Source organism: Hypanus sabinus, chromosome 18 (assembly GCF_030144855.1).
Source record: "Hypanus sabinus isolate sHypSab1 chromosome 18, sHypSab1.hap1, whole genome shotgun sequence".
Classification (NCBI taxonomy): Eukaryota; Metazoa; Chordata; class Chondrichthyes; order Myliobatiformes; family Dasyatidae; genus Hypanus; species Hypanus sabinus.
In genome coordinates, this window is record NC_082723.1 from 38,507,121 (window position 1) to 38,533,679 (window position 26,559).

A 26,559-nucleotide genomic window follows, 5' to 3' on the forward strand; every position below is an offset into this window, starting at 1 on the left:
CCGGTGGAATGAGTCGGTGCGCAGTAGTGGCGAAGGTGGTTGAATCTGGTTGCGAATCACCGGGAAGTTGGCCGGTGGAGGGTCCTGGTCATCTGTGATGATCGGTAGAGATGCCCTGGTTATCGCTGGTTATTGTAGGTGACCGGTGAAGGAGTTCTGGTGATCGGTAGAAGGGTTGTGGTTATCGCTGGTGGAGGGCAGAGAAATGCGCCGAAATTGAGTGTGATGCTGCATTGTTCGAATCTGACAGGGTGTTACTCAGTTTCTGGAAACAAACATTGAGAGGAAGAGAATCGACAACAATTATGTTGAATACCTTAAGTAGAGGAAGGGAATCTGAATTAACATTCTTCCCCAGACCCGAACCATGGACTGGGATAGTAAGCTTCTGATTTGTGAGGTCAGAGTTGTAGGTATAACTGAGTAAACCTCCGTAGTATGCTTGTTGCTGACATAAATTCCCTTACTCCCAAATTTCCTTAGACATGTCCAGTTAAAAACATTCTCATATGTCCCAATGCTATGGTGTTAACACTTGTTTAAAGCACCTGCATGTTAGTCTGTTGTTACAAAATCAGCCGGAAGTTCCAAAAAAAAAGGAGAAAGGAAGATTTGCGTGTATCAAGTAGTTTTCTGAATCTCTGGAAGTATTTTCTAGCCTAATTAAGTAATTTTGAAATGTAATTACCCTTGTAATTCAGGAAGGAAGCTTCCTTCATTAAAGGAAGATACACCAAGCTACCCCAAACAATTTGTTAGTCAGCTGCTGACAGAAAATAAAAGCTGCAAGCTACTGCTCGTAAACCCAGATCTGTGATAAATTCCTAGATTTTTTCACTGTTTTGCGGGTTATCTTTGCTGTTTCAGTGGAGGTTGTATGTAACCTATTCATTTTTTTTAGAGTAATTGAAGTGAGATATTGTGGTAGTGTCCGTTCTCCTTCAAAAGGGTGATCTGTGCCCTCCTGTATGCTCTGAGACTTGAATTACTAACAGTGAATACCACCAGTGTTTTCCACACTTCTCCGGGATAACCAAATCAACAGTGATATCCTCTCCCAGGCCAACACCCTCAAATCTGAAACCTAATTCCATTCAGCTGGTTCAAACAACAGACTCCCAAAACAAACACTTTATTCCAAGCTCTGTCATGTAAAGATTACTGGGAAGAAGTGTGTTAAATAAATAAATGATCCTCTTCTCTCCCCCCCCCCCCCACCTTTTAAAAGTTGATTTGCAGCTTGTGGTCAGTCAGTGTGAAGGAATATTTGGGATGCAGAAGCTCAGTATAACTGGTAGAATGAGCACCCCACCAACCAAGCTATTTGCCACTGGCAGAGTCTGTGGGTCCCGCATTTTGTTATCCGCCACTTCAGAACACCACAGAACTAGAGTGGTACTGAGTCAACCTCAGTCCTGAGGGAGTGTCGCAACATTGCAACTATGGGCATGTTGAAGGAGAATTTTAAACTGGGTTGTATTCCCCCCCCCCCCCGCCCCGCTCCAAACACTTATTTCAAACAAGAAATGAAAAATGGTTAGTCCATACAGCATCTGCCATTTGTTTAGATCACGATGCATCTGATCTTTGGCCTACGTATTTTCCTGCTCAGTTTCTATGTTTATTGTTTCTCAGCTCTATAGCAATCTAAAGTTGATGGTAAATGAGATTAACAACCTTCTAAGGGAAAGAAAACTCTTTCTTGTTGTTAAAGCAGTTATCACCCAATCTGAGATTTTGTGACTACGCCCCCACCCCTTTCAAAGACTGGTCTGTTAGAGAAATGACTTACTGATCTTTATTCAGTGAGATCTCAAGTACTTTCCTCAGTTTCCTCAACTAAATGGGCAAAATTTTGTAATAGTTTTATTTTGTTATTTCCAAATTTGCCTTCTGAGGGAAGTGTGTATTTTGCTGAACACAGTCTCACACATTGAGTCAGAATATGGAACAATTGGAACTACACCATGAATATATTTGAATTCTCCTCCTTTATTTGTGTCTTAGGTCTTGACCTTGTTTCCCATTGCTGCAATGCAGAGGATGACCTTTACATCAGGTTGTACTAACGGGTAGAATTGGAAACCATGCCCTACTTGCACGGATTTCGACGAATTATCTTCGAATATCAGCCTCTGGTCGATCAAATTCTCAGGGCTGCAGGGTTGCAGGAACCAACTGGAGAGGCTGGTGAGGAAAATTCAACCAGGTGAGTTAATAGAATTAGAATTTCAAAATCTTTATGTTGCATTTCCATTGCTATGTACAAACAATAAGGAAGGGAAATGTTGCCCAAACACTAGATTATATAAGTAATTATGTTGTATATGTGTGTAAAGTCAGATACAATGTGCAGTCAGGTATGCAATCAGATCGGTATGTATTGTAAAATCTAATGGCCTAGTGAAAGGCACAACATATATTGTGGGGTGTAGAGAGGTTTCCTGAACACAGCAGATAGCTTCATTGTCTTGTTGCAAGCAAATGTTGGAGAATTTGTTAAAGTTCTCTCAGCAAATTATTTTTCTTAAGTTCTGACAGTTGCTTGGTTAGGCTCCACAGTCTCAAGGTGAATCATTAAGCTGAGCCCCTTTCTGCCATCACAGGAGGATGCAAATGATCTGTGGCCCTATTTTGGCGGGGGGAAAGGGGGATTCTCTCCAGGATCCAACACTTACCATCAGCATCACTAAGAAGTTTGCGTACATGATCTCCTTACTGTTGGTGGGACTTTTTGATGATACACATTTTTGACAACACATTTCTTAAGCAGCAACATCTTCCCTTCATTACTTGTAAAATGCAAAGGAGTGCTCTGAGCTCTTTGTGAGAGTTTTAGGAGATGATTGTTAGTGTATTTGTCAGTACGTGCATGAAGGATTTCAGAACAAATTTCAGTAAGTGCACTTACCAACGGGTCAGACTTCTGATGGAATAACACAAGGGGCTGAATGGTCCCTCCTGTTCACAAAACAGGTGTTGAATTGAGTGTTGGTATTGAATGTGAGAAGTCCATGGTCCACAATATTTTTTTCTGATGACAAACAAATTTCCTTTGCGCGAGATATATCCAGACATCCATTTGGTTAAGATTTCTGTGATCGGGTTACAGCGAGGTTCCTGTGACTGCAGCGGACACGGTGGCACTGCAGGGACTGCTGGAGAGAGAGTCACAATCGCCCTTCTACGTGGAAGCTGTCAGCTATGCGTTGTTTAAAGTGGCTGAGGCGGGTTTGATCACTGCAGCTGAGAAACTGCTGACACACGGAGCTGACCTCAACTTTGAAGGTTAGTCTACATCCTGAAAGCAGGATATATTTCAAATATATTTATGCTGTTTGCCTCATGTGGTAGAGCTCCCATTTCCAAGTGTTTGTCGTGTACAATTTCTCATTAATGATAATTCTGTATGTATGGCTTTTGGTTCTGATCTCCCTAAATGGAAACAGTTTCCTTATGTCCACCTATCAAACGTGTTTACTTTTGACGATGTACCGTGCTAATCACAAATACGGTAATCTGTGCATTTGAAAGCCTAGACTGATTAACTCTCAGCATTGAGATTCCTGGTGTGAGCGCACCAGGCTGTTTCCTTACTTTAACCAGTGGAATGTGATGTTTTTCTCTCATGGCCTGTACTGTAACCCAACCGGTTAGAGATTTATGTTGTCGGCATAAAGTGAAATCAGAAGTAAAGAGTGGATTGTGCTGACTGGTTCTGGTGGACCTTGGTTTCATGATGGAATGGTCTCTTGTGTTTTCCATAGATCCCGTTACATATTACTCAGCGTTGCACATAGCAGTCCTGCGCAACCAGCCCGACATGGTAGAACTGTTGGTCCGACACGGAGCAGACATCAACAAGAGAGACCGGGTAAGCAAGAGACATTTAGTCTAAAGTTGCAAAATATCTCATTGCTGGTTCTATCACCCCTCTCATTCGCTGGCCTACACTGACATTTGCTTCACTTCCTCGGCTTAAAATTATTATCAATCTTTTCAAATCCCCTCCATGGCCTTTCTTTTTCCTGTAGCACTAAAACTGCTGAGGGATCGTCACTCCTTCAGTTCCGACCTCTTAGACATCCCTGATTTCCTTCTAATTCCGTTAGCAATTGTCCTGTCAGCTGCCAATAAAGAGATTTTCTCAATAAACTTGCCTGTTTCTCTCTCCTCCGAGCTGCTTGTTAAAGCTATCTTTGTCCAAGTTTTATTTGTGACAGTGGTAATAACTCCATGCATGACTTCATATCAAATACAGTTAAATCAATGGCCGTGGATTACCACAGGGCATTTTGTCACACTGACAGCAATATATAAAGACAAGTTGTTAGTTCAGTGAACGGTGCATTTCAATGGTAAATTGAATCAGAGTGTTAAACTCCATGGCTCTCTTGTCAGATTCAAAACCAGCCATTTCCTTTGGTCCAGTTCACAAACACTCAGCTGGGTCTCAACTCAAAATGTCTGCTCTTAATTTCCCACCACAAATACGGCCTGACACCCCGAGTTCCTGCAGCAAATTCTTTTTGCTCCAGATTTCAGCATCTACACTTGTGTGCCTCATGGCTTATCCGTTTTAATATCACTATCTTGTTCCTCCTGCACATTTTTACCTTTTTGTCAAGAAATTTATCTGCCCCTGCTGAAAAATGTTTTATGATTTGACCTCCACACCTTCTCTAATTGATAATTATTTGTGTTGTATTTCCCCAAAATGGACTAATGATGGGGAGGGAGGTGGAGGTTGGTGGATACCTGTTACTCAGAATAATGTTCCCTTTTTGACATGAGTCAGAGCCTTGGCCAGTGCTTCAGGAGGAGATCAGATGGAACACAGTATCTCTGCAGTTGCTGACTTTTGGATTAAGCAAACTGCCTGTGAATATTCTCTCAGGTTAATGCCATGTTTCTATTTGATAAAAAGTTTTTGGAACCTTCCCACTTGCAAAGCAGTTGACACGTTTTCCAATGTTATAACAGTGAATATGCTTTAGTAATTATTAGCTACGAAGTGTTTTGGGATATCTAAAGGGTGAGAAGGTGCTGTACAAATGTGGGTTCTAACAATCTCCTTTCCCCCGGTGTAGGTTCACTGCAGCAGCCCACTAGACCTGGCCAGTGAGGAAGCAGAACGTCTGCCATGCCTCCAGCGGCTTCTTGATCTTGGTGCCAATATAAATGGAGTTGACAGGACTGGTCAGCCGCCTTTTCCTGACTTGTTCATTTCAGAGGTTTGCATTTGCCCAAAAATTATGTGTTATATGTGTCTGTCTTCTCTCTGTCAGGAAAATCTGCCTTGCTGCATGCTCTGGCCAGCAGCGATGGAGTACAGGTACACAACATCGACAACATCAAGCTGCTCCTTGAGAGGGGTAAGATAAGTTCTACTACTTTCCCTGATTTCCAAGCTGTAAGCTTTACTAGTGAGACAGTGTTGTGGATACTCTCGCTCAGCATCCTAGAGTCGGGAACTCTGAAGATCTTTTTGCTTCCCTTCCCCTTGTGCCAACAGTAAGTTCAGGCCAGTGATGTTGTTAAAGTATTAGTGCTATTGTCACATTTGAGATCATTTAGATAAAAGATACCGGATTAGATTAAACAGTTTGCTCTGTCCAATCATGGCTGATTTTATTTTAATCCCCTTACCAATCAAGAACCTATCAATCTTTGCCTATTAATGGAAACATCCTCTCCATATCTATTCCATCAGGCTTTTTAATACAATGAGGTTCTCCACTCATCCTTCTGAAATCCATTCAGCACAGAGCCAGAGACGTCAGACGTTCCTCATGCATTCCTCAATGACTTGGCCTCCACAGCCTTCTGTTACAATAATCCCACAGTTTCATTATACTTAGGTTGAAGAGATTCCTCTTCATCTCTGTTCTAAAGGGATGCCCTTTTTTCTGAGGCATTCCCTTAGAGCAGGAATTTCCCAACCTTTTTTATTAACCGAGCGATCCATGGACCCCAGGTTGGGAACCTCTGACTTAGATCCTAGACTCTCCTATCAATGGAAACATTCTCTCCATCAGGCCTTTCAATACAATGAGATTCTCCCCTCATCTGAAATCCATTCAGCACAGAGCCAGAGACGTCAAACGTTCTTCATGTGTTAAGCTGTTGACTCCTGGGAACCTCCTCTGAACACTCTCCATAGCCAGCACATCTTTCCTTAGATAGGGGCCCAAAATTGTTTTCCAAATGAGGTCTGGCCAACACATTATAAAGCTTCAGCAGTTCATCCTTCATTTTATATTCTAGTCCTCTCCAAATGAGTACAGCTGCAATTGCTTTCTTTACTACAGGCTCAATCTTTAAGGAATCCTGTGCACCAAGACTCCCAAGTTCCTTTGCACCTCTGATTTCTGAATTTTCTTCCCGTATCTGCACCTTTATTCCTCCTACCAAAGTGCATAACCACACGAGTCCCAACACTATTCCATTTGCCACTTTTTTGCCCCCACTTCAAGCCTGTCCAAGCCAGATTTGGGATGTCTAGGTTACAAAATACGCTCACTGAGTTCTAAATTTTCCGAAGATGGAACCAGAGAAAAGGTTGCTCAGAATTACTTAGAGCAGTGTTTCTGAGATTTATTTTCTGCATGGGCTCATAATCCCAGATAATGTTCTTTGGGATTCCTGAGTGATGGGATACATCTAATCCCGGACCCCTAGGGTTCCATTTTATTGCTGTGGTTTGGAATTAGGGTCTTCAGCTCCTTAATGGCATGTGGTGTGAATATATTCAGCTGAAGATGGACATTTGATGATGGGAACCTCTGGAGGAAAACAAAATGGATAATCACCCAGCATTTCTTTGATATGGGTACTAGGAAAGGGCCTATAACATCAAGAAGGGTCCCTCCCACCCACCCTGCTCATAGACTGTTTGTCCCACTCCCATCAGGGTGGAGGGTATGTAACATCCATACCTGAAACACCAGACTAAAACACTTATTTTCTCCAAGGAGTAATACTGATCAGCACCTCCACCCTCTAACCCACCCTTCTACACTCCCACCACTACTACTTTATCATTTCCTATAAGAGTTACCTCCTGTGTCTAGTGTCACTTTATGGACATACAAACAGTCTATGCATATAAGTTACCTTAGGTATTTATATTTACTGTGTTTTTTTTATTTATTGTTTTTTGTGCCGAGTAGCATCCAAAGCAATAGTTATTGTTCTCCTTTACAGTTGTGTACTAGAAATGACATTAAACAATTTTGATACTCATGATACTCAGAGTCATAGGGAACTACAATGCAGGACCAGGCCATTTGGCCCATCTGATCCATGCTGAATGATTATTCTGTCTAGCCCCATTAATCTGCACCTCCCATCCATGTACTTATCCAAACGTCTGTTAAATATTGAAATTGAACTTGCATCCACCACTTCCACTGGCACCTCGTTCCACATTCTCACCACCCTCTGAGCAAAGGTTACTCAGTGAAGAATTCTTATGCTGGTTTCTGCTTTTGCTGATGATGGGCTGTTTTTAAAACTTTTTCTTTAACAGTCTAAATGTCCATTATTGTTGATGACTGCAGAGCATTGATTAGATTCATTGGTTGTAGGATAACTTAGTGTAATTTGTTTTAGTTTGAAGTGTTACACTGTTATAGAAAGTGCAAGAGTGAATTAAGTGCCACTGTGAGCTCCGACAAACGTGGAATGGGAAATGTTGGGGAATTTACCAGCAAAGTGTAGGATGAGGCTTGCAGTTAGCCAGGGAATATTTGGAGTGAGGTTTTACAGATATATGAATTTAAGAATACTCACTAATCTTGATGATGTGGGATAATTTCTTCACAGTCAAGCTGAGAAGAGTTCAGTGCTGCTGCGGCTGTCTAGAAATTTCAGAACAAAAATCTGCCCATTCTATTCAGGCTCGTGCTTCATTGAAGTGGCTGAGGCACTGGCAAAGGGAGGCCATTCAGCTCTTCGAGATTGTTCTGACTTTTAGTTAGATCATGGCTGACCTCATTTACCCACCCTTGCCAACATCACTTAATACATTTATCTATTGATCTCAGTCATGGAAGCTGTAATGGCTCCTCTACAGCCATCTGCTTTCAGCTTTATACTATTGAATGCTTTAAAAAATGCTTTGATGTTTCACCTCCGATGCCCTAGTGTTAATTTTAAGATAATATCCTGTCATTCCTCATTTCCCCCAAGCAAAATGGTTTCTTAATAACTTTTTAGGATTAACATTTTATGTTTGATCATTTCTCAGTAGTCTAAACTCAGTGGAATACAAGCTCTGTGTGCACTTTTTCTGTTATTTTATGTCACTTATTCAAGTATTACATATTCATTCTGGTGAATTTGTGCTCCATCCTGTCAAAGCCGATGTATTGTTCCTAATGTACAATGGCAGAATTGTGAAAAATGCCAGAAAGTGTCTGAAAAGTTTTTGTACAACTTAAGGGTGACATTCTTCCTTTGTATGCCAGTCCCTTTTAAGGTAAGAACGAATAGTTCATTAGATGATCACCAGACAGCTTTGACCAAGCGATACTCTAACTTAACTAAGATCACCAAAATGTTAGATGCTCATTATCACATTGATGTTTGTGGGAATTTACACTGTGTAAATTGGATTACTTCATTACAACAGGCATGACACAAGTATTGTCCTGTAAAATGGTTTGAGATGTTCTGAACACGAGATCCTACAGATACTGGAAAGCTTGAGCAACACACACAAAATGCTGCAGAAATTCAGTAGATTGGACAGCATCTGTGGAAAGGAATAAACAGTCAATGTTTCAAACCAAGTCTGCCCCCTTCCTTTCCAGTGCTGACGAGGGGCTCAAAACATCGACTGTTTGTACCCAGCCACAGACACTGCTTGACTTGGTGAGTTCCTCCAGTATTTTGTGTGCATGTGTTGCTAGGAATGTCCTGAGCTACTGAAGATTCCAGTGTCTCTATCTTTTTTTAATAATCAAAACGTCAAACTTAAAGTCATGTGTTTGCCTATCAGGTGCAGATGTGAAAGCAAACATGATAGACGGTGACAACGTCTTCACATTCATTGTATTTCTTCTGGGTGAGACAGAAGGTAGAGACCAGACCGAGACTGAAACCCTCAGGCATTTCTGCTTGCATGCCACCCAGCTGCTGCTTGCTCATTCTGCTCAACCCAATGCATGTCAACCTGAAGATTCCCTCATCTACACCTGCATTAATCAGTTTGAAGTTCACCTCCCAATCATACAAGTTCTCCTGGACTCAGGGGCTTCCAGCCATTGCCCTGACCATGGCCCGTCCTGCTGGTCCGGATTCACACTTCTCTTTGAGAGACTGCGTACACTGCTAAACGGACCTGAGACGGGAATCACACACCAAGAAGCCTTGCGCCGAGCGGGAGTGGCCTTGGACCTAATGTTGGGCAATGCAACGCGTCCCTGGCTGCCTTTAGGCTGGGAAATCAAACCCACAGCTTACTCCGTCTACACAGACCAAGTACTGGCATTGTCCAGGCCCCTGAAGCTACTGGAGTTTTCTCCAGCCTCACTGAAGCATCTGTGTAGAGTGGACATCCGACGACTTCTGAGGCCCGTGCCTTTGGATCCTAAGGTAAAAGCCTTGCCACTGCCAGACCGGTTGAAGTGGTTTTTGTTGATGGAAAATAATAAGAATGAGGATGAAATCATGCAACAGTAAAGGCAGAGGGCAACTTGGCAGCGATTTAAGACTAGTCATTATCTGGGGCAGAGCTCTGGATTTCTGCTGTTGGTCTGAGGTCGACTTTCCGAACCCAACACAATTTGACTTCTTGAACAGTATTGAGGTATGAGACCACAAACAGCCTCATGGAGAAAGAGATTCTGCTGACATTGGTACACAATCGATGTACAAATAGACTAGTGAAGTCCAGACATGAATGATAATTTCTGTACCATAGCTTACATCAACTAGTTTGAAGACTTTAATATTTCTGCAGCAATTAATTCAACTCTCAACTGGTAATTGTAAGATTTCTACGCTTGATCTAAGATAGAGATTAGATGCTACATGTGAAATTCTATACTTAACAAAAAAAAACTACATTGAATTATTCCCAGGAGTATGCATTCCATTGTCGTCCAATTGAAATAGGGAATGTGAGGGCAGGTGAAATATCTGGTACCAAAAAGGTTGAACTGTTATCTGCATGGTTGGACTAAGCTGGTGCTCAGTGTCAGAACGGAGGGGCCAACAAAAATAGTTGGAGGTGTGTTAAGATGTTAAACTGAGAATAACATTTGCTCTTTCACTGCTCCTTCACCCATTCCAAGCATTGTGCGTCTTTGTGTCTGTCCTGAGTAATATTCAACCCATCACAAAAATAAATCAACATCTTTGCTGTATACAAAATGCCTGTGTTTTCCAACATGATTACAGGTTTCTGAACTGCAAAACCCATGTTAGTGTACATGGCATTTTGCTTTTGTACAGCATTCACCCACCTGTCAGGCAGTCTGGTGTTTGAAAGGTCTGTTGCGTAACAGGCCAAAGATGGAAATATCCAGCAAATTGAGTAGGAATGGGACTACAGCAGGAGAGAACTTCTGCATTACAACTTAATTAAGTTGCTGGCAATTCTTAAGGCGTTAAATCACCAGCACTGTAGCTGGTTTAGTTCTGCCACCCTGCAGGTGGTGTTGAGATTAGACAGGCAAGGGGTAGTGCCTGCCCCTTTCACCCTATATTCTGAAATCAGATTGTTCTATGTTGTTAAGTCTATAGGGTGATCAGGTTTCGATAAGTACAAAGAATCAAAACAACCTTGCTTGTGGAGGACAGGGAACATAATTACACATTTCCCATATAAAAACAGCAATTTGTTTAAATTCATACGTTGTGTGTTGTTTTGACTTGAGATTTACAGTGTTTTTTATGCACGTTGAGTAATGGAAGGGAGCAAATTGCTTAAATGTTGAGGCTGTCAAACCTGTGGTGAGGGAGCAGTTAGCTTCAAGGCATAGGGTAATAAGTTATCCTTTGCTATGAACCTTGGCTGTGGAGGGGATTGCAGGGGTGGAATGGGAGACTATAAGCATTGGAGGGGCTGTTTGCTCAGATCAGCCAAGTCCTGTTCTCCATCTCCCTCTGGTGCTCCCACCCACCTTTCTTTCTCCCTAGGCCTTCCGTCCCATTCTCCCCCTTCTCCAGCTCTGTATCCCTTTTGCCAATCACCTTTCCAGCTCTCAGCTTCACCCCACCCCCTCCGGTCTTCTCCTATCATTTTGCATTTCCCCCTCCCCCCCAATACTTTCAAATCTCTTACTATCTTTCCTTTCAGTTAGTCCTGACAAAGGGTCTCGGCCCGAAACGTCAACAGTGCTTCTCCCTGTAGATGCTGCCTGGCCTGCTGCGTTCCACCAGCATTTTGTGTGTGCAGCCAAGTCCTGATGGTTTTGGCCCATTGCTAAGTGGATTTGAGGTTTAAGGGTACTGAGTAGTGCTTTGGGTGATGGATAGTCCAGATGGGTGTATTGCCAACAGATATACCCCATTGTCAGAAAGAACTAGGTGACAAAAATAGTAGGGTATATTACTGACTGCTCACATTTCAAGGTATCAAATGAGAGATGGTGTCTCCCACCCACCAGATATTGACCCTAAGCTGGAATTATTAACTTCAAATCCTCAATGTATCTTTTGATTTAAATGGCATTTGTTTAATTTATTGGAAGCAGATATTGCTTTGGTAAAAGTTAATTTTTAATTATACTTTGTATAATTGTGTGAAAATGGACCCGCTCCTGTGTTTTGACCTTTGATCCCTTTCTCAAAATTTAGTATTTTTTTCATAAACTATGTAAATGTACAATAATTCAGAAGCACAAATTGCAGTCAGAATTGTTTTAATAAATATATTTCTGATTATGCATAATGTGTACTCTTGAAAAGACAAAGCATAGATTGGAACCTCTAAAACTTGGCGTAAGGATTCTGGGCTTGCTTGCAGTATAACCTTTCCTCATGAGTCCTTTTTCAGATGTTCCACACTTACGTTTTGCTTAGGACATAAATTTTAACTTTGGAGACGATCATTCAGCATCACTGAATCATGGACAACTGGAAGGCCAGCATGTTTTGGATAGACCACACGGCCTTTCTCACTAGGTTAATGGTCTTGCAGTTGCAGTTGATATCTGTCTCTTCTGTCCTGGGGAATGGCCATAGGGCACAGAACTCTGAATTATCAAGGAATAATCTGCCTTCTTTGCTAAGAGTGTTGCCCTTACTGCAGTCTCAAGATTCTAAGCAAGTTCAAAGACAGTGATAAGAACCATACTCATCACTATCCAGACTAAACATCCTGGTGTCATCAGACCAGTTCTAGTAATGAGGCATTTTGACAGATCGTATTGATCCCTTTTCCTTCCGGAGCATTTTGGGACAGTCGGTGTCAAAGGGAATTGTGCTTTTCCCTGTGTTCGGCAAGCATCAAAACACTCATCTCAGTAGGCCAACTGCCTGTGGAAAGGAAAGTACAACTTTAGTTCAAGATATTGATTGATTTGCAAAACTAAAGCCTGAATTAAAGGGTTGAGAATGCAATGCAACATTTGGAAGAGAGAAGAATGAAAGATTGTGCTGATCAATGAACTGATGAATGGAAGCATAAATGTGGGATTTTTTGGAGAATAAAGAGTGAAGAATGTTTCGATGTAAGGATATGTTAAGGCATAGTATTAATTACCATGGAATTAGTCACAGTACTTAAGAGTGAATTGGGTGAAAATAGCAGCTAAACTTGAAGAGACCACTTCGGTAGAATGCTGGCTGGGCATAGTGGACTAAAATTACAAAGCCCTGCTGTGTAGTCTCCATGTCTGACCATCCATATGACAGTTGGTAGCAAGAGGAAGGTTTGAGTGCTGGCAGGAGAAGTATCTTGCTCCCTTTCTCTTCCTTCCCTCCATCCCTTCTCCTTCTGTATCATCCCTGCAGACCAGCTGAAAACTGTTGGTTTAAAATTTTTTTGCATTTCCCCAGGTGCAGAGTCAGTGGTTAGCTGATGAAGCTGTGGCAAAGCATAGATAGCAAGTTCTACGCCCAGCTGGTGTTACACTTTCTTAGAATTCTGTCCTCTCTTGGGAACCATATTAATTCAGTACTGCAGTCTTTATTCAGCGCTTCATTAGTTTTTATGCATTAAGCTCAGTGCCCAGAGCTCTTTGATGCTCTCTGTTTCCCTCATTCTTTTCTCTTTAACCCACTCCATCTATTCAGAAATTCTGTTCCCTTCTCCCTGTGGCTACAATCTTCTATCAAGTGAAGTGACCTAGCTTCATCAGCCTGTAGTCCTATGCATTGGACTATCACTAACATCTGGAGGTCCATCAGCCATGTGACATTAGAATGCCAGGGCAGATACTACTGGCCACCTTATTCTCAGACACCACCAACCCAACCCATATTGTCCTTTATGCAGATAATTCCTTACCACTTTCATGACAACTTTTGAGGAACTATGAGGTGAGTATGATAAGATTATCAGTGAGGTGTCCTGCAGCTCTCAAAGGAAAATACATTTTCTCTACGCACATCAAGCAAGTCCTTGCAGTGTTAAGATATTTTCAACATCTTCTATTAAATATGAGCAAAGTGTCATATGGTAGTATTTACTCTTTGTTGTAAGTCTGAGTCCCACAGAAAAGAACAAACGAGAAAATCTGCAGATGTTGGAAATTCATGCAACTCACACAAAATAGACAATAGACAATAGGTGCAGAAGTAGACCATTCAGCCCTTCGAGCCTGCACCGCCATTTTCAGATCATGGCTGATCAATTACTATCAATACCCGGTTCCTGCCTTGTCCCCATATCCCTTGATTCCCCTATCCATAAGATACCTATCTAGCTCCTTCTTGAAAGCATCCAGAGAATTGGCCTCCACTACCTTCCAAGGCAGTGCATACCAGACCCCCACAACTCTCTGGGAGAAGAAGTTTTTCCTTAACTCTGTCCTAAATGACCTACCTTTATTCTCAAACAATGCCCTCTGGTACTGGACTCTCCCAGCATCTGGAACATATTTCCTGCCTCTATCTTGTCCAATCCCTTAATAATCTTATATGTTTCAATCAGATCCCCTCTCAATCTCCTTAATTCCAGCGTGTACAAGCCCAGTCTCTCTAACCTCTCTGCGTAAGACAGTCCAGACATCCCAGGAATTAACCTCGTGAATCTATGCTGCACTTCCTCTACAGCCAGGTTGTCCTTCCTTAACCCTGGAGACCAAAACTGTACACAATACTCCAGGTGTGGTCTCACCAGGGCCCTGTACAAATGCAAGAGGATTTCCTTGCTCTTGTACTCAATTCTCTTTGTAATAAAGGCCAACATTCCATTAGCCTTCTTCACTGCCTGCTGCACTTGCTCATTCATCTTCAGTGACTGATGAACAAGGACTCCTAGATCTCTTTTTATTTCTCCCTTACCTAACTCTACACCGTTCAGATAATAACCTGCCTTCCTGTTCTTACTCCCAAAGTGGATAACCTCACACTTATTCACATTAAACGCCATCTGCCAAGTATCTGCCCACTCACCCAGCCTATCAAAGTCACCCTGAATTCTCCTAACATCCTCATCACATGTCACACTGCCACCCAGGTTAGTATCATGATGTTATTTTTTATGCCTTCATCCAAATCGTTAACGTAAATGGTAAACAGCTGTGGTCCCAATACCGAGCCCTGTGGCACCCCATTAGTCACCACCTGCCATTCCGAGAAACACCCATTCACCGCTACCCTTTGCTTTCTATCTGCCAACCAGTTTTCTATCCATGTCAATGCCTTCCCCCCGATGCCCTGAGCTTTGATTTTACCCACCAGTCTTCTATGTGGGACCTTATCAAATGCCTTCTAAAAATCGAGGTACACTACATCCACTGGATCTCCCCCGTCTAACTTCCTGGTTACATCCTCGAAAAACTCCAACAGATTAGTCAAGCATGATTTACCCTTGGTAAATCCATGCTGGCTCGGCCCAATCCTATCACTGCTATCTAAATATGCCACTATTTCATCCTTTATAATGGACTCTAGCATATTTCCCACCACCGATGTCAGGCTGACAGGACGATAGTTCTCTGTTTTCCCCCTCCCTCCTTTTTTAAAAAGTGGGATAACATTAGCCATTCTCCAATCCTCAGGAACTGATCCTGAATCTAAGGAACATTGGAAAATGATTACCAATGCATCCGCAATTTCCAGGGCCACCTCCTTTAGTACCCTAGGGTGCAGACCATCTGGACCTGGGGATTTGTCAGCCTTCAGTCCCATCAGTCTTCTCATCACCGTTTCCTTCCGAATGTCAATCTGTTTCATTTCCTCTGTTACCCTATGTCCCTGGCCCATCCATACATCTGGGAGATTGCTTGTGTCTTCCTTAGTGAAAACAGATCTAAAGTACTCATTAAATTCTTCTGCCATTTCTCTGTTTCCCATAATAATTTCACCCAATTCATTCTTCAAGGGCCCAACATTGTTCTTAACTAACTTCTTTCTCTTCACATACCTAAAAAAGCTTTTGCTATCTTCCTTTATATTCCTGGCTAGCTTGCGTTCGTACCTCATTTTTTCTCCCCGTATTGTCTTTTTAGTTAAGTTCTGTTGTTCCTTAAAAACTTACCAATCATCTGTCCTCCCACTCACCTTAGCTCTATCATATTTCCTTTTTTTTAATGCTATGCAATCTCTGACTTCCTTTGTCAACCACTGTGACCCCTTTCCCCCCTCTGAATCCTTCCTTCTCTGGGGGATGAACTGATTTTGCACCTTGTGCATTATTCCCAAGAATACCTGCCATTGCTGTTCCACTGTCTTTTCTGCTAGGCTATCCATCCAGTCAACTTTGGCCAGCTCCTCCCTCATGGCTCCATAGTTTTCCCAGTTCATCTACAACACTGACACCTCCAAGCTGCCCTTATCCTTCTCAAATTGCAGATAAAAGCTTATCATATTGTGATCACTACCTCCTAATGGCTCCTTTACTGCGAGATTGCTTATCAAATCCTGTTCATTACATAACACTAAATCCAGAATAGTCTTGTCCCTGGTCGGCTCTCGTACAAGCTGTTCCAAGAATGCATCCCGTAGGCACTCTACAAGCTCCCTATCCTGTGGTCCAGCAACAACCTGATTCTCCCAGTTCACCTGCATGTTGAAATCCCCCATAACTACTGCGACATTACCTTTGCCACATGCCAGTGTTAACTTCCTATTCAACTTGCATCCAATATCCATGCTACTGTTTGGTGGCCTGTAGACAACACCCATTTGGGTCCTTTTGCCCTTATTGTTCCTCAGTTCTATCCACACAGACTCTACTTCTCCTGACCCTATGTCCCCCCTTGCAAATGCTGGAGGGAAATGAGCAGGCCAGGCAGCATCTGTGGAAAAAAAGTACAGTTGATGTTTCACCTGTACTTGCTTGTCTGACAGCATCTGTGGAGGGGAACAAACAGTTGATGTCTTGGACTGAGGACTTGCTTGTTTTTCTTTTTTCCTGGAGGATACCATCATCTACGTGCAGAACGGGGACGTGGGTGCTTGAACCAGGAGAAAGCTTCCCACAGGATGGTCGGTGTTTGGGTAGGGAATCATGAATTGGATCTAACTGCAGTGTGCGCAGGCTGCAATAGCGTAGTCCAAATCAATCAGCGGGAAACAGACAGCTTCCCGATCGAGAGTGGGCAGGCGGGGCTGTTTGTGTGCTGTATAGAACCCTTTGCGTAAGCCGTCAGGCTGAACACTGGGGCTTGGGGAGGGCCCGGTCATCAAGTGTGAGGTGCCCTTTGGTCTGCTGTGCTCGGCTCATTCCCCGCCCCTGTGGCTTGGAAATCACCCGGACCATCTACCGGTTCTTCTGGGGAGACAAGGTGGAGGGAGTCGACGGGTCACGATGCGCAGGTACTGGAGAACGTACACAGTGTCGCCCGCAACCTGATGATTACCCTCGTGAGTGCCTGCATCAGGCTGTGTGTGGGCCCGAAGAACGGAGGACCGAAATGCTTCTACGTGCCGAGCACGGTTCTATCTGGCCCCGTTAGTCAGCCTGATGTTGTCTCACTACCTGTCCTTCGTAGAAAACAAATTGCAGACCATCACCTTTGACCCATCAGGGAGGGGTCAGCACGGAACGTTCTGCAGGAGAAGGCCTCAGTGGATACCGCGAGGTGGTTCTCCGAGGACCCCGTTGCCAGATCTCACCAACAGGCTGGCGGTGAGAGGGGCCCTCCCAGTCAGATCCTTCCTGCCGTATGCCCGGGACGTCCCTTCCACCGCGGGCTGAACACTGGGGACGAGACCTCTTAGCGGGCTGCGGGTTTGCGGTTCATCCTGAGCAGATGCCTGGCAGATGACTCTTTCATCTACGGGTTGTTCCCAGAGATACACAGGTATCAAATGCTGCCAGAAGATCATAAAATTGGTGAAAGGCGCCCACTGGTCTGTCGGCACGCGGAGACCGGCGACTGCTTCTTTCCAAGCTGCAGGGGTACTTGCTGAAGGACGCGCTGAAATTTGGTACAACAAACGCAAGAGCTGTGCGGGAGCACCACAGGAAAGGGTTCTACGGGAGAGGAAGGGGTCGGGTTGGCTGAGGAAGCCCCTCAATTATCGTAGTAGTGTACTTCCAGGAGGGCGACATGGGTGACAACACTGAATCGAAATCACTAGCGTGCGGTATGTCGCGATTTTTGCGGCAACAAGTGCTATTGGTTGTAAGAACTGTATTTAAAGGTTTAAAATTGAATAATGGAAATGCTTTGCTCGGCTTATTTATTCTTGTAAATATTTTTTACTATGAATAAAGTTTATTTTAGTTAAAGAATCATGTCCTTTAAAACCAGGAAAGCCTCAGATTTGGTATCTGGAAATTGCGGGTTTAGCTATTCTCCGCTACAGAATGATTTTCAGCAGTATTGGTCAAAGGATAAATAATCTTCCAAGGTTTCTTTTTGATTTTTATCGCTGATCCGTGCACCTACAGGCAATGTCACTACAAATAGGTGGGATGGCCATTTCTCGCTGGTCACCTAATAGAATAAGAAATTAAATTATCTATTATTATTGGTTTTGATATTTGCAGTGCATAATGGTCTTACACTAAAAAAAAATATTTTGGGACGTCATGTAAGGTTTTCTGTTTTGAGTTGCCGTGTTCAGGACCTACCTGGAGAAAAGAGTTGAGATTGTGGAACATACAGAGAGGGAGGTCCAGGACCAAATGGCACAGCCTCAGAATAGAAGCACATCCATTTAGAACAGATAGGAGGTGGAGGAATTTCTTCAGTGAAAAAGTGGCGAATCTGTGGAATTCGTTGCCACAGACAGCTATTGAGGCCAAGTCATATTTAAAGTAGAAGTTGGAAAGTTCTTGATTAGTAAGTCAGCAAAGATTGTGGGGAGAGGGTAGGAGAATGAGGTTGCCCCTTACTTAAGCCCATCACCCCTATTGGGGCATACGCTGCCGATGGCAGCTCACCAGAGCCTTGGTCTTGGGCCAGTCTTTCAAAGTGACCCCGGGTGTAGCCATCTTTGAAGATCCTTCTTCTCCCAGGAATAAGGTCTTCTGTCGGCATTGCTGTAGCGGTGGGTTTTTACAGGTTGGGGTTGCTAGCCCCATGCCCTGCCCTCCTCCTTTCACAGTCAGGCGTGGGCCCGTCCATGGCAGAGTTAGAATGGGGTTGAGAGGGTAATGAATAGGCCAGGACGGAATAGCGGAGCAGATGCAATGGACCAAATGGCCTAATTCTATTCCTAAGTCTATAGTCTAATAAACGTTCTGAGTCTTCAATTACCACCGTGATCTCTTAAAATAATCCTAAATTAATTCCATATCCCCTCAACTCATTCCACTCTCTTACTGACTAGAGGCGATTTAGTGTCCAATTAACCCTGATATATGCCAGGGGCGTAAAAAGATAGCATAAGAAGAACTTGTAACCTGCACACAGGAGCCCCAGAGGCTTGTAAACTCCGCACACATCTCCAGAGGTCAGGATGAAACCTGGGCGGTTGGAGCCACGAGCGCGCAGCCGTGGTGCCCGAAAATAAATGAAAACCCGACATTAAATAGGGCTGCCAGAAATCCAATTCAGTTCAGGTCATCGTGCCCAGGAGGAAAGCAGGACCCTGTAAAAGGAGGTTTTGGAAGGGAAGAAAAGTAAATTAGAAAGAAGAATGAATGCAGGGAAGGTATTGAAATAAGGCCTTTCTGAGGTAGGTTTCCCCTTTTAGCCAGGACATTTGTCTTAATCCACTGATCTACAGGCCTTTGAAGATCAGAGGTTTCCACCCACTAGGAATGCATTAATAGAATCCAGGTCAGCATTCCAATTCGGCTGAAAGAGATGAGATTTAAACTAGAAGTCTTCCTGCCAAACTCTTTCCAGTGTACAAATTCTCAACACTACTATTTCTCCCGAGGTTCTTGACCAACGTCTATTCTCAAATACCACCCAAAACAATGTTTCTGAATTGACTTTATTCTTACATCCTTAATATCCGTGAGGAGTAAAAAAATCTTTACGTTACGTCTTCGTCTAAATTGCAATGTAGTAATTTGTAGGACAGTCAATATAGCACAGAAATACAATTGTATCAGCATGAATTAATCGGTCTGATGGCCTGGTGGAAGAAGCTGTCCCGGAGCCTGTTGGTCCTGGTTTTATGCCGCGGTACAGTTTCCCGGATGGTAGCAGCTGGAACAGTTTGTTGCTTTGTAATTTAACTGTCTTATTTCCCGTATTTACAGTAGCGCAATGGAGAAACATATTATTGGCTAGTATAACTTTTGGACGCGCATCGCAAGGTGCTCAGTAAATGTAGTCTGTGTCACTTTAAACTTAAGGAACGGCCACAACTCGTACAGAACTTGGTTACGTCTCCTCAACCAACGCCAGCAACGCAATCTAAGTGACATCATATGGACGCGTCGCCATTAGCAACTGAGGCGGGTACGCGATTGCGTCACGGGGCGGGGACAAGGGCGCTCCGCGTGGAGCGGCAGTTAGTTCGGAGCGAAGGGCGCGGGAGCCTGCGGCCTTCGGGAGCACGGCGGCGCCTCGGCACCAGGTCTGGCAGGGCCGGCGGCGAGCGGGGTCCCGAGTGTCAGAGGCTGGAGGCCTGAAGGTTCTGGAAGTAGCCGTGCGGCGGGTAGGCTGTCCCACTCCGACCCCTGGCTCTATTCCAGCATCCCCAGCACAGTGCCCCCCCCCCCATGCCGGTAGCCCTTCCCTGCTGAGGGTCTTTGCTTCTCTTTAAAGTGACGATCACTCGGGGAGAGTCACAGACCTTGAGCGAGTCATCTCTCAAACCCCTTGCCTCTGAGCAGCAGGTCAGACTGGCGAGGCGACAGCTTTCCCAATATAGCCCTGGAATTTACTGGGCTCCAGTTTCGCCATTTGTGCCGACCCACATTTGTTGGAGCACCGAGACTATTCTGGGAATTGACGTGTCCAAATTCACTGGTGACTGCAGATTCTGTTTATCCATCATCCTGTGAATTATTTCTGGCGATACAAAAAAAACTGCATTCGCTTTATCGTGTTCCAGTTGAGATTTTAATTGTACAATCTCTGATTAACCTTCCTAACACCCCACAGGGAAGTCGTTTACTGTCAGATGGACATGCAGCCGCCCTGCAATGCCAGAATTTGTTTTAGTTTGATTTCCTTCCTGCCTTATGCTGAAAATAGAATCAAATAACTGAATAGACGGTGGACATTTTCACTTCACATGTGTTTTCTCCCTGCAGCAACTCCCTCGTTTCCTTTTAAAACAAATAATAAACCCTGCTCTGGCAACAATTTCTGGTAGAGAATTTAAATTAAAAATTTAGCATAAAAGCATTTTTGTGGATGTTCGTTCTCTTGTGATTTTTAACTGTTTATGATCGCATTGGTTGGGAGTGACCAATGATCTATTCATAAATCCTGGTATCAGTCGCAAATTGGACACTTTGATTAGAAGATCCATTATATAAGATTATCCTAATTGTAACAAGCAAGTCCTAATGAAGGATCTTTTCCCTAAACATCGCCTGTGTACTCTTCTCCATAGATGTTGCTTGCCCTGCTGTGTTCCTCCAGCATTTCGTGTGTGTTGCTCAAGATTTCCAGCATCTGCAGAATCTCTTGTGTTTTGGATTTTCAGAAGGCCTTTGAAAAGGTGCCTTGCATGAGGCTGCTGAGCAAGATAGGAGCCCATGTTGCAGGAAAAATGCTAGCATGGATAAAAGATAGGAATAAAGAGGGCCATTTCTGTCTGTGGTTGACTTGTGGGGTCAGTGTTGTGCTTCTCACGCTATATGTTATTGATACGGATGACAGAAATGATGGTTTTGTGGCCGAGTCTGCAGATGATTTAAAAAAAAGATGGTGTTGATGAAGCAGAGATTCTGCAGAAAGACTTGGACAGATTAGGAGAATGAGCAAAGAAGCTACTGATGGAATAGGGAAGTGTATGGGCATGCACTTTGTTAGAAGGTATAAATAAATATGTAGACTGGTTTCTAATTGGGGGGTGCAAATTCAGGAATTGGAGGTGCAAAGGGAGTTGAGAGTCCCAGTGCAGGATTCCCTAAAGGTTAATTTGCATGTTGAATCGGCAGTAAGGAAAAGTACATTTACTTTGAGAGGCCAAGGATATAATGCTTTTAAGTTGTTGGTCAGACTTCTTTTGGAAAATAGTGAGCATAAAGCATTTTTTGGACTGCATTTGGAATATTGTGCATAGTTTTAGGTCCCATATCCATTAATGGATGTACTGGCATTGGAGAGGGTCCAGTGGAGGTTTTGCAAGAATGATTCTGGGAATGAAATGGTTAACATATAAGGAGCGTTTGCTGGCTCTGGGTCTGTACTTACTGAAGAATGAAGGGGAGCTTTCATTGAAACATACTGAATATTGAAAGTACCGGATAGAGTGAATATGGAGAGGATGATTTCAATAGTGGGAGAGTCTAAGACCAGAGGATCCAGCCTCAGAACAGAAGGGTGTCCTTTGGAACAGTGATAAGGAATTTCTTTAGCCCGAGGGTGGTAAGTTTGTGGAATTCATTGTCGCAGACAGCTGTGGAAGCCATGAAATTGGGTATATTTAAAGTGGGATTGTTAAGTTCTTGATTAGTAAGGATGTGAAAGGTTACAGGGAGAAGACAGGAGAATGGGATTGACAGGGAAAATAAAACAGCCATGATCGAATAGTGGAGTGGACTTGATGGGCCAAATAGCCTTATTCCCCTGTGTCTTATGATTTGTTCTGGTAAAATCTTCATATGTTTAAACAATATTCTGTGGCTTATGTCAGTCATCACCATCTCTCCCCTCAAAGGCCTGTTTTTACCTATCGTACACCCCCTTCATCTTTCCCTCCTTGAGCTTGGGTACAAAACCTTATTTTGCAAAAAATCAGATGAACTGATAATTAAAAGCTTGTCAGCTATTGGACTGGCACCTTAACATTAGGGTTGCCAAGCTGTATTTGTACCTGCGAACACTCAATTACCTTTCCAGCTCTTAGCTTCATCCCACCCCCTCCGGTCTTCTCCTATCATTTCGCATTTCCCCCTTCCCCCACTACTTTTAAATCTCTTACTATCTTTCCTTTCAGTTAGTCCTGACGGAGGGTCTCGGCCCGAAACGTTGACAGCGCTTCTCCCTATAGAAGCTGCCTGGCCTGCTGAGTTCCACCAGCATTTTGTGTGTGTTGTTTGTACCTGTGATCTTTATTTTCAGTTCCAACTTAGAAGTAAAGGGGAACAAAATGGAAAATACTGGAATGCTCATCAAGTCAGGCAGCAGTTGTAAAGAACAAAACAGTTAATGTTTTGGATTCATCCGAACTGGAAAAATGAGAAAACGAGTATGTTTATAAGTTGCAGAGGCAGGGAACATTGAAGCAAACAAAAAGGAATGTGTGATTCTGTGATATGGTACAGACAAAGGTTGTCCAGGTGACATAATTGCTTTTGGTACTACCTAAGAAATAGAAATTCATTCTCATTAATCATAACAATTAACAGCAGATGAATGACGGTAGAAGAGAGAATAATGCACTGGAGCTCTGAGGTACAGATCAGCCAGCAAGCATGGAGAGAGCAGAAATGAGTTAATGTTACTGGTGGATGATCTTGCATCAGAAACTGCCCGTCTGCTTTGTTCCTTCCTCGCCATCCAGGTGCCCAAACTGCCCTTGCAATTCTGCCACACCATTGCTTTCTGTTCCTCTCTCATTTTGACTTGTCTTCTACACTGTTCTACTAGTGTCCATCTTCAGCTTGAGTAAGAGCACTCCTTCCTCAGTCTAGGCAAGGTAACAGCCCTTGGGACTAAAAAAAAATTGAATTCAGTAGTTTGAATAATCATTTTTTCCTATTTTGGTTTGGTTCCTCTATAACATTGTTGGTGTTGTTCTCTCATTTCCTGAGTACTTCTGTCATTCTTGATCTTATTTCAGATTCTAAGCAACTACTTTTTTGATTACAGATCATGTAAGACAGCTGTAGTCACATTCAATAAATGTGAGTAGACACCCATTGTTTTTGGTGCAGCAGCAGAATTAGCAGTGGCATTCTGATGTTAATCTGAACTTTGCATCATAATCCTTTGGACTTCAGTGCCAGCACAAATCTTGAATGATGCTGGTTGTTGACACACAACTAAAAGAATTAAAAGATTAAGATGAATACAGTGTTGGGAAGTGTATTGCCATGCACTTTGATTAGAAGAAATTAAAATGTAGATTATTTTTTAAATGGAGAGAAAATTCAAAAATCCAGAGTGCAAAGGGAATCCTCATACAGAATTCTCTGAATGTTAATTTGTAGGTAGAGTCGGAGGTGAGGAAGGCAAATACAATGTAAGCATTTATTTCGAGAGAATTAGAATATAAAGGCAGGGATGTAATAACTGGTAGAACCTCATTTAGCAGCAGTCACCACCACCAGTTGTTTCTTGCAGCTGCTGATCAGACTTGCACAATGACAAGGAGAAATTTTAGACCACTCCTCCATATAAAACTCTCAGTTCATCAATATTTCTGGGATACTTTGCATGAACTGCCATCTTCAGGTCACGCCACAGCATCTCAATTGGGTTAAGGTCTGGATTCTGATTTGGCCATTCCAAGACATAAAATTTCTTCTTTTTAAACCATTCTGTTGATTTACTCTTGTGTTTTGGATCACTGTCTTGTTGCATCATCCAATTTCTGTTAAGCTTCAGGTAAATGACCGCCACCCTGACATTTTCCAGTCTTGATACAATTTTGAATTAATTGTTCCCTCAACTATTCCAAGCTGTCCAGGCCCTGAGGCAGTAAATCAGCTCCAAGACATGATGCTCCTTCCACCATGCTTCACAATTGGGATGAGGTGTTGTGTGTGGTGCCCCTTTCTCTCCAAACATGGTGGTGTGCATTTCTGCATTAAGTTCAACTTTTGTCTCCTCTGTCCACAGAACATTGTCCCAGAAGTGTTGTGGAACATCCAGGTGGTCTTTTGCAAACTTAAGACATGCAGCAATGTTTTTTTTTGGAGAGCAGTTGTTTCCTCTGTGGTGTCCTTCCATGAACACCATTCTTGTTTGGTGTTTTTCTTAGTGGGCACATGAACAGAGACATTAGCAAGTTCTAGAGATTTCAGCAGGTCTTTTGCTATTACCCTTGGGTTCTTTTTCACCTCCTTCAACATTGCATATTATGCTCTTGGTGTGATTTTCGCAGGACTCTGCTTCTAAGGAGAGCCACAATAGTACTGAATTTCCTCCATTTGTAGACAATTTCTCATACTGTGGACTTACGAGTACTCAACCCTTTAGAAATGCTTTTGCAGCCTTTTTCCAACTTCATACGTCTCTACAGTTTTTCTAAGGTTTTGATCGAGGCTTGTACATAAGCAGATCTTTCTTGAGATCTGTCAGTAACCTCACTTTGTGTGCCTTTTATAGGGCAGGACTCCTTTACAATCCATGCCTGGAATCTCATCTCATTGATTGGATCACCTGACTCCAAATTGCTTTTGCAGAAGGTATTCCCCAGACATTTACATACTTCTGAACTTGGACTGTGATTGTTTAAATGGTGTATTCAGTAGTGATGAGAAGAAGTGTAATTGTTTGTGCAGCACATGCAAGATGCTGGAGGAACTCAGCAGGTCAGGTCAGGAAAAGAGTGCAGTCTGTTTTGGGCCGAGACCCTTTATCAGGACCTGCTGAAGGATCTCGGCCTCAAGTGTTGATTGTTTGCTCTTTTCCATAGATGCTGCCTGGCCTGCTGAGTTCCTCCAGCATTCTGAGTGTTGCTTGGATTTCCAGCATCTACAGATTTTCTCATGTGTGTTATTAGTTTAGGCATATTGTGTTCGTTTGTTGTGACTTAGATGAAGATCAGGCTACATTTTGAGTAATTAGTGCAGAAGACCAGGTAATTACAAAGGGTTCACAAACTTGCAATTGTACATTTTTGATAAGTTTACCTGGAAATTTTAACTCTGTCCTTAATTCTGGACTCTTGAAATTTTCTGAAAGATGTTTGATCAATTCCTAATGTCTTAACTCTCAACATTTTTAAAATGCATAGTGGTCTGTTTTTTTTTCTAACTTAAGAGTGTTTGAGAGAACTTTGCTGGTTCCCTCACCATAATTCCAGTTATTCCTATCCACTCTCAAAATTCTGGATAAGAAACCATCTGGCCTCCGAAATCGGTTATCTTTAGTGCATTTAATTTATTCAGTTCTTTCTTTGCTTCGAATAACATTGGTGAGTTAGCATGCCTACTATTCTCTGTTGCAAGTTCTGGCAATTATTCATCATGTTAATATTTCCTAATAAGTAACACACAATGCTGGAGGAACTCTGCAGGTCAGACATCATGATGGAGGGAAATAAATGAACAGTCGACATTTCAGGCCAGGACCCTTCATTAGGACTGATCTTGGCCCGAAATGCCAACTCTTCATTTCCCTTCATAGGTGCTGCCTAACCTGCTCAGTTCCTCCAGAATTTTGTGTGTATTGCTCAAAATTTACAGCATCAGCAAAATCTCTTGTCTTTTTATTATAAATATCACTTTTTAATAGAAGCACATAGCAGTTGGCAGCTTGTTCTTTTAAAAAATGTTGATTTTTGCAATTTTTATGTTTCATTTTTGTAACATGCAGTTTAGAACCATAGAACATTACAGCACAGAAACAGGCCTTTTGGCCCTTCTTGGCTGTGCTGAACAATTTTTCTGCCTAGTCCCACTGACTTGCACCTGGCGTAGAACCATAGAACATTACAGCAGTTTGTTGTAATTTTTTGTTGTTCTTTATGAATTGTCAAAATCTGAACTACCTTTTGCAACTTTATCCACTGTTTTAGTTTTGTTGATTTGCCTCAAGTCATTCATGCCCTCTTAAATTGTGTTGTCATTGAATAAAGTTGTGGCTGATCTTCTATATTAGTGGTCGACAACCCGTCGATCATGATCAACTGGTCGATCTTTGAGACTTTCCCAGTAGATCCCGAAAAAAATGAAAAATAAAT

At 42.8% G+C, this 26,559-nt stretch overlaps 2 protein-coding genes and 1 long non-coding RNA gene across 9 annotated transcripts in view; 2 read left to right on the top strand and 1 right to left on the bottom strand.

Moving 5' to 3' along the window:
• Positions 1–11,278, top strand: asb6 (ankyrin repeat and SOCS box containing 6). Of its 4 annotated transcripts, none has more exons than XM_059994183.1 (7): positions 1–104; positions 2,008–2,209; positions 3,113–3,288; positions 3,768–3,874; positions 5,091–5,199; positions 5,289–5,375; positions 9,005–11,278. In XM_059994183.1, the coding sequence occupies exons 2-7, from the start codon at positions 2,088–2,090 to the stop codon at positions 9,685–9,687; spliced, it is 1,284 nt and encodes a 427-aa protein (XP_059850166.1). In that variant the 5' UTR covers positions 1–104; positions 2,008–2,087; the 3' UTR covers positions 9,688–11,278. The 4 variants fall into 4 exon arrangements, with proteins under 4 accessions (XP_059850166.1, XP_059850165.1, XP_059850168.1 ...); XM_059994182.1 differs by having other exon boundaries at positions 7–134; XM_059994185.1 differs by having other exon boundaries at positions 16–35.
• Positions 9,707–17,846, bottom strand: LOC132407526 (uncharacterized). Its single transcript, XR_009516502.1, has 2 exons — positions 16,955–17,846; positions 9,707–12,489 (listed from the first exon to the last, which is right to left on the bottom strand). It is a non-coding gene; the product is annotated as an uncharacterized LOC132407526 (long non-coding RNA).
• ntmt1 (N-terminal Xaa-Pro-Lys N-methyltransferase 1) overlaps positions 16,481–26,559 on the top strand; it is a 27,233-nt gene continuing 17,154 nt past the window's right edge. The window contains exons 1-2 of one of the 4 annotated variants that reach the window (XM_059994186.1): positions 19,995–20,187; positions 24,981–25,060. The gene's annotated coding sequence lies outside the window, so the exon portion shown is untranslated. Of the gene's footprint in view, positions 16,939–19,994; positions 20,188–24,980; positions 25,061–26,559 lie in introns of those variants that run through there. The other 3 variants (XM_059994188.1, XM_059994189.1, XM_059994187.1) reach the window with 3 other exon arrangements.